This window comes from Delphinus delphis, chromosome 14 (assembly GCF_949987515.2).
Source record: "Delphinus delphis chromosome 14, mDelDel1.2, whole genome shotgun sequence".
In the NCBI taxonomy this organism is placed as follows: domain Eukaryota; kingdom Metazoa; phylum Chordata; class Mammalia; order Artiodactyla; family Delphinidae; genus Delphinus; species Delphinus delphis.
Window position 1 is genome coordinate 30,050,228 of NC_082696.1, and position 8,132 is coordinate 30,058,359.

The 8,132-nt window shown below is 39.1% G+C and overlaps 1 protein-coding gene across 3 annotated transcripts in view; it reads left to right on the forward strand.

The window, feature by feature from the left end:
- Positions 1-8,132, forward strand: part of VNN2 (vanin 2) — a 29,893-nt gene that overhangs the window by 16,601 nt on the left and 5,160 nt on the right. For 2 of the 3 annotated variants that reach the window (XM_060029940.1, XM_060029943.1), the window contains one exon: positions 154-345. In XM_060029940.1, coding sequence (XP_059885923.1) covers positions 154-345 — 192 coding nt within the window. Of the gene's footprint in view, positions 1-153; positions 346-8,132 lie in introns of those variants that run through there. The other variant, XM_060029941.1, reaches the window with a different exon arrangement.

The window sequence follows — 8,132 nt, forward strand, 5'->3', positions numbered from 1 at the left end:
CTGTTTCCTATCTTTCCCATCTGTTCCCCAACCCCCAACCCCAGCCCTAGCCCCCTTACCTTCCAGGATATCTAGGATGGTTTCAAAATCATGAGTCTGCTTGTAATGTATATTCTAATCAAGTTGACTATACTTTTCCCACTTTTTCTTTAGGTACTAAAAGATGGGCGTTTGGTAAACAAGAATGGATCATCTGAGCCTATCCTAACAGTGTCACTGTTTGGCAGATGGTACACTAAAGACGTACGTTCCATCTCAGGTGGGACCAGCAACTCAGCAACAACTTACCTGATAATATCCACATTATTAATGATCATAGCTTTGCAAAATATTGTGATGGTGTAGGACATCGCTTTATCATATTCATTGTTGCATCCCAAGTTTACTAAGAAACTTCGAATGGCTCGCTCCCCAGTATAGACCAAGGATTTCCAAATATATATTTTTTTCTCATCAAGGATTATATTTAAGTGTTATGGTAATTTTGCCTCTTTTTTGGCTACGCTGAAATAATACAGTATGGTATAATGGTATAATTGAGGTTTGGGTCATGTAAATGAGGATTAATCCTGGCTCCAGCCTTATTAGCTGTGTGTGTGAGCATAAGCAGAGTGAAGAGCTTCAGGGACATTGTAAATATAGTGGTAGCCTTGGGAGAGAACAGTAATGATGGGAATTGAGACGTTTATGACTGAATTCCCTTTGACATTAAAGACAGTTTGAACTCATCTAGTTTTCTGTGCTAATGATTGGGGAGGATTTGCTTTCTAATCAGATGGAAATATAAACTCATTGGAGTTTCACTGGAAACATAAACTCCAACGTTGATGTTTATCTTAACAATGAAAGTTGTTTTGAGATGTTCTAGAAGAAATAATAGCTAGTCCAGGTTAATGGGTATTCATAGCTCCAAACAGTCCTGCCTAAAGGCTGTGGTGTAATCTAACAGGCACAAATCCCATAACACAAAGACCATGACTGTTTTTTGTTTTTTGTTTTTAATTTAATTTATTTATTTATTTTTGGCTGTGTTGAGTCTTTGTTGCTGCGCACGGCCTTTCTCTAGCTGCGGCGAGCGACGGTTACTCTTTGCTGAGGCGCGTGGGCTCCTCATTGCGGTGGCTTCTCTTGTTGCGGAGCACAAGACTTCAGTAGTTGTGGCTTGCAGGCTCAGTAGTTGTGGTTCGCGGGCTCTAGAGCACAGGCTCAGTAGTTGTGGCATACGGGTTTAGTTGCTCCGCAGCATGTGGGATCTTCATGGATCTGGGCTCGAACCCATGTCCCCTGCATTGGCAGGTGGATTCTTAACCACTGTGCCACCAGGGAAGCCCCACCATGACTGTTAATGGTAACACTATTTTCAACATTGAGTATCTGCTTTTTTAGTGATGATGAACGTATATGTATGTAAATAGTCCAAAATCATATAATCATCAAAATTGTGTGTTCTTTTATCTCTTCATAAAATATAGAACATTTCAGATTTGCCAGGTTTCGCTTGAGGAAGTTAGACATTATGCAATGGTTTTGCAATGTGTTCTGTGACTCTTGGGCAACAGTATTTCACTTCCAGTCGACTGCTGAAACTAAACCCACAGGTTTGAGAAAGATACAAGCAAGGATATCCTCACAGATTCTAAGGGACAGTTCTTCCCTTCATTCACACTTAGAGCTGTCAGCTGTACTTCAACTCATTAAAAATAAAAACAAAACAAAAAAAAATTGCACAAGTCCCAAGGAAAATAAAGAGTACTTAATTGCAAAATTGCATCACAATGTTTTAACCCATATCTCATCAGTGGTTTTCACACACCCACTGTGTTTTATCAAACAACTCAAGTAGTTTCATTTGGCATTGATTTAGGGAAATACACCTGAGGGAGTAGCTCTTTAGTTTCTAACGAATGTGATGTTAGAGTCCAGTTTCTGTGATAAGCGTCTTTCTGTCTCACCTTAAAATTTGTTAATTCTCGAGTGTCCTGTGGTTCTGGAGGGAATAAACAAGGTGCTGGTTTCCACCTATCCTGAATTTCACCAGGATTCTTCCGAAAATGCGCTGTCACAGCTTCCCAGTTGCGGGCACCTGTACTGCAAAGCTGCTCCTTCAGCTTCCTTCCCTCAGGGCTCACTCTCTGTCTTTTGTTCTTTCATTCACATAGCATTTGTTGATTTCATACTATGTTCCAGGCACTAGGTACTGGGACATGGTCTATGCATTCTCTTTGATCTTTTTACCATTCATTCTGTGACACTGCCCCTGTCATATCTAGTCCAGTAATTTCTGTGATATATTCGCAGCCTACTCTACAAGGATCACTACCTCTACTTTCTACTTTTTTATTCCTTCTTTGCATTTTGACCCATCCACATGGTGTTAGCATATTCATCTACATAAGTGATTTCCAGTGGCATTTTTTTCTCAGTTTTGACCTCTCTTAAATTCCATTCACATTCTTTAACTCCATTCTGACCATCTCTCTTAGGTATCTCATAGATGATAATGTTCTAAAAATATCTTAGGGCTGATGCCTGCTTAAGTAAATATGGTCATAACACACACACACACACACACATACACACACACACACACACACACACACACTCAAGCACTTAGCCACACACAGATACCTCTAACAAAGGCATTCTTAAAAAGATATTTGGATGTACTGAATAAAAACAGTAACAACTGGGAAGAGGATTTCTTGAGTTATTGGACCTGGAGACATGAAGTAGTACTTGGAGGAGGAAAGAAGATATTTTAACAATCTCCTAGAGAATTTCCAGGTCACTTGATGATAAGTCAAAGGAGAAAAATAATACGGGTGAACTGCATGATATTAATTTACCTGTCCTCAAATATCTTGTGACACCTCATATAAATATGGATCGAACAAACCTGATGATAGCTTTGATCAGTTATAAGAGTTGTGAGCCCTTGTTTCCCTGCTCCTCTTATGTACTTTTCATTTTTCTTTTTATCCCAGATGTTAATTTTTAGAAAGATATGCTACCCTTCACTTCTTCCTGTTGAACTCTCAAAATTCAGTCCATTAGCTGGAGACTCAGGAATTCTTATGCTAAGGTCATTTTACACTATAATTTCAATCTTTTTAATAAAATAAATAATAAAGAATGAAAATGTTTTAGGAGATTGCTAATATTGAGTTTTTCATTATACTGTTTGAAGATGAGTTTCCTAAGAGAGTCTGATTTTTATGAACAAAGAGAAAAGAGGCAAAAAGGGTCAATACTCATTTTTTATGATAAAGAAAAATGGCCGTTTATATATCTTCTAGAATCAGAAGTGCAAACTTAAATGCAGTTACCCAGGATGACTAATGAGCCAGAAGGGCTTTATAAATGAAGAGCGGGTATAGCAGACATATAAAATACTTGAATTCCAGAAGGCTAAAATGGGGGTTTTCATAGACAACTTTACAAGGACATTCATGTGGTTACCAGTGATAGGACAGGAATTTAATGTTTTGGGCATCAGACCTTACACAGAATACACTTCAGGTGGCTTTTTTGTTTGACTTTCATTCCCCACCCACCTGCATTTAGCCTGCCCTTCTCTTATCTGTAATTAGGAGGTCCACCATAGCAACTTCAAGATTACAGGTAAGGTTCCATGTGCTAGAATTGAAAAGCCAGAGCTAAAGAAATCTAAGACTTATTTAAAAATATAAGAAATGGTAGATTTTAAAGCAAAGAATGTGAGGCCTAAAATAAATTATTCCTACAAGACCTTACATCCATTTTAAATTCTTACAACCCTCATGGCATTGGTAAGTACTAGTAACACTTCATGTTATAAAAAGCATCACATTTGATATATTTACCACTGAAATGAACTTCTCAGGGACAGAAATCATGCATACTCACCATGATGTATTTCTAATGTATGGCATAGTGCCTGAAACAAAGCTGCTGAATGAACTAAAAAAAATTACTAAGAACAGAGAGAATGGGTGCCCAGAATGGGTGTCTGTTTGTATTTAGGACATGATGGTTCTGTAGATCCTACTGTACAAGATATAAATCTTTCACTGACCAGATCACGCTTCCAATATGACCATATATGAATTTAGATTTAAGTATCTTAGCAATTCATAGAACATATCAGTGAATTGTGAGAGCACTGTCATTTGGACATGACGGAAAAGCAATTGCTTATAATTTATTCCTGCTGGGAGACATCTAGTATAAACATGCTCTTGACTACATGAAAATAGAAGTACGAAGTATGTAGTTGGAGGGCAAATATGTGCCTTACTATTAAGTCCTAACTCATGCCTCATGGCTAGGAACCTATTCATCGATTAAACATCTAACTAATTTGAAAGGAATCCAAATATACTAGAAAAGATGATAAAGTGATAGTACAAGAAATTAAGTGAAAGAATATGTACCCTCTGCTCCGTTTATGGAATAAGGTGTTATGAATAGAATGGGCTTCTTTTGTATTTCCTTCCAATTGCATTCTTCTCCTTTCCCTGTTTGCTTTTATTAGAGGAAGTCATTATCCTAAGGTTATTTTAGATCATTCCCATGACTTCTTGGTAGTTTATTACATATGTACATAAATACCTTAGTACTATTTTGCATTTTTTAAGATTTTGTATACGTGGCATCAAATTATACATATCATTCTGCATATTTCTTATTTTTACAAGAGAAACTTTGAGCTTTATCTATGCAAACAAGCATCAACCTACCTCATGCATTTTCACAGTGTACGTTGTACAGTTGCCTTAGTGTGCCAGTTATTCAGCTATTGTCTCTCAATTCCAAACCCACCTTTCTGTATTCTTCTTTGTGATGATGAGGCTGGGACTAGGCAAACATATTTCTCCTTTGTCACCTGGCTCCCTGTTAGGTTCTGCCAATAGAGGACGCTAGAGGGAAACAGAAGATTGGACGAGGAGTGGAGAGACTTCTGTTTGCTCACCTATCAGTGTCGTCCCATCATCAGTACCGTACCTGACAGCAGTAGTTTGTTCCAGTAGCACTTGGTTCTAGTTTTCAGTTTTTTCCATACTTTCAGAACCAGCGTCATTACCCTCCCTCAAAAATACCGGCACCAGGGCTTCCCTGGTGGCGCAATGGTTGAGAGTCCGCCTGCCGATGCAGGGGATGCGGGTTCGTGCCCCGGTCCGGGAAGATCCCCCTTGCCGCGGAGCGGCTGGGCGCCTGAGCCATGGCCGCTGAGCCTGCGCGTCCGGAGCCTGTGCTCCACAACGGGAGAGGCCACAACAGTGAGAGGCCTGCGTACCGCAAAAAAAAAAAAACAAAAAAAAACAAAATTGAGTAAGTAGAATATGCCTTACACTGTCTTATGCATTTTCAAGTATCTCATTTAATACATGTAATGAACATCACAGAATACTATAATGGGTCAATTTTGCCTTGGAAGACAAGAGAGTTGTCAGAGACCAGTTGGGTAAGTCAATCAGAACATCCTAGGTAGAGACAGTCATGCATACAAAGACATGGAAGAATGGCATGCTGCAAGTAGAGACCAATATATTGAGGCTGGGGGAGGGTAAAAGGAGGAAGGGTAAGGAGAGACAATGGAAAAATATGAGGCCAGAAAGATAGACGAGGGCCAGATCGTTGAAGCACAAATGAAGTCTGGACTTTATCCTGAAGCTAAAAGACCCATTGAGGGATTTTAGAGTCAAGTATCATGATGAACTAAATAGTTTTAAAAATTATTTTGCACTTTTATATACAGAATGGATAAACAACAAGGTCCTACTGTATAGCACAGAGAACTATGTTCAATATCCTATGATAAACCATAATGGAATAGAATACAAAAAAAGAATGTATATATGTGTATAACTGAATCACTTTGCTGTACAGCAGAAATTAACACAACTTTGTAAATCAACTAAATTTCCAGAAAAAATTACTTGGCTAATAGGTTGGAGGATAGATAAGAAGGGAAAATTCTAAATGTAGGGTAGCCATATAGGAGACGATTCTAATAGTTCCCTCCGGGTAGTGGTGGCAGAATAACACATTTAGGAACATCAAGGAGGCCAAGGCCAATACAACTGGAGCCAAATGAACATGGAGGAAATCACTAGGAATTGATGCTAGAAGTAACAGAAGGCTGGATCTTGCAGGCATTGCAAGAACTTGGCTTTTTACTCTGAAAAGTGAAGTAGGAGGCCTTTGGAAGTTTTTGAGCAGATTGACACCATTAGTTTTACATTTTAATAGGATCACTCTAACTGCTGTTGTGCAAAATATAAGAAGCGGTGCCCGAAACGGGTAGCAGGGTATTGGAATAATCCAGGACAGAGACGATGGTGGGCTTGGACCAGACCTGCAGCAGTGAAAGACCTCCTGACTGAACATGTATAGAGTGAGAGACAAAGACAGAAGGAAGGATAACTCCAAGGGCTTTGGCCTCAACAACTGGTAGTTTACAGAAGCCGTTAACTGAGATCTGAAAGACTAACTTCAGGAATGTCAGAAATGGAAGGTCAAAAGCTCAGTTTTGTTTATGTTGATCTGATACGCCTTTATATATCCAACTGGAGATTCCGGGCAGACAAAATTTTTAGGACACAGAAGTCTGGAGTTCAAGGAGACGTCTGAGATAGAGATAGAGATCTTTGAATCTCTAACATATAAATGGTATTTAGAGCCACAAAATGGATGAGTGTAGATAGGAAGAGAAGACTTCTAAGAATTGGGCTCCAAGGCAAACATCGTTGAGAGGTTAGGGATGATGAGAAGGAAGCAGGAAGAAAAAAGCCCACAAAAAACTCTGAAGGAAGTAAGTACAAAAACCAAGAAGAAAGAATGAGGAAAACCAGGAAATTGTGGATGAAGAAAGTATCTCAAAAATGACACAGCTGTGTCAAATGCTGCCAGCATGTCAACTAACTTGGTAACGCAGAGATCAGTGGTGACCTTGACAAGGCGGTGAAGTCATGGGGACAAAATCCTGATGGGGAGGAAGGAATTAAGACAGAGAGTATACACAATCATGTAGAAGAGCTCTGTTGTACAATAGAACAGAGAAATGAGACAGGAACTGGAAGGGGTTGTCAGATCAAGAGAGGGTTTTGTTTTGTTTTTATTTAAGGTAAGAAATACAACAGGATATTTGTATGCTGATGGAATTAACCCAATAGAGAAAGAAAAATGGATGATAAGGAGGAAGAGAGAGAATTTCTAAAGCAAATGTCTTTGGGATCTGGTGGACAAGGATAGGGAAACGACATAGAGAGGCATGAGCAGTCATTGACACTGAGAGGAGGGGAGGTGGACTTCATAGGCATGGATGCTGCCAAGTGGACTGATGCTTTGTAGGAGCTCGTGGAAGTCTATTTAGTTGGATAAACAATCCTGGAGTTCAGGAGAGAAGTTTGAGCTAAAGATAGAGACAGTAGTTTTCAGTTCATAGAGGGTAGTTAAAGGTATGAGATAGAAAAGGATCTGCTATGGGGGCAAGACGGTAGAATACAGAACGAAAAGTAATGAATAATGTGGCTACTGGCCATAAGCGCATTCAGAGTTCAGAGAAGTGAACAGCAACAGAGGTGAGAGGTGAGAAACTTGAGTTGGAAGGTCAGGATTTAGCGAGGAATCAACCCAGGATCAGAGCAGTAGTAAGTGTATTAAAATATAATAAGAAGGGTGGTCTTAGCTAAGAACAAGAAAGATAAAATGGGACTGAGTGGGAGAAGGCTCTGATTATCTGCCTTGATTTGATATACACATGGGAAGCATTTCACTTAATGAGAGCAAGGGTTAAGGGAACTCAATAGTTTGAAGTATTGATTGAAGATTAGGTTGGGAGGAGTGAGATCACAAGGGCTGATGGAGGGCCTGTAAGAGTAACTCTTGGCCACAGAGTCAGGACTCTGATGGTAAAAATAGAAAGCAGGTTTTATAATGGATATTGGAACTAACGACCTGGGGAGAGCCAACAAACTTAGAGATTTTATTCTATGGGCCCTTCTCTCATTTAAAATTTGTACCTTACATATTTAAAGGCAGAATTATATTTATTTTAATACAAAACTTTAGACTCTAAACTTCCTAATCCCACAATAATTTTGAATTGTCATTCAAATTATGTACTTGAATGTTTATGTTCAAACCTCGTT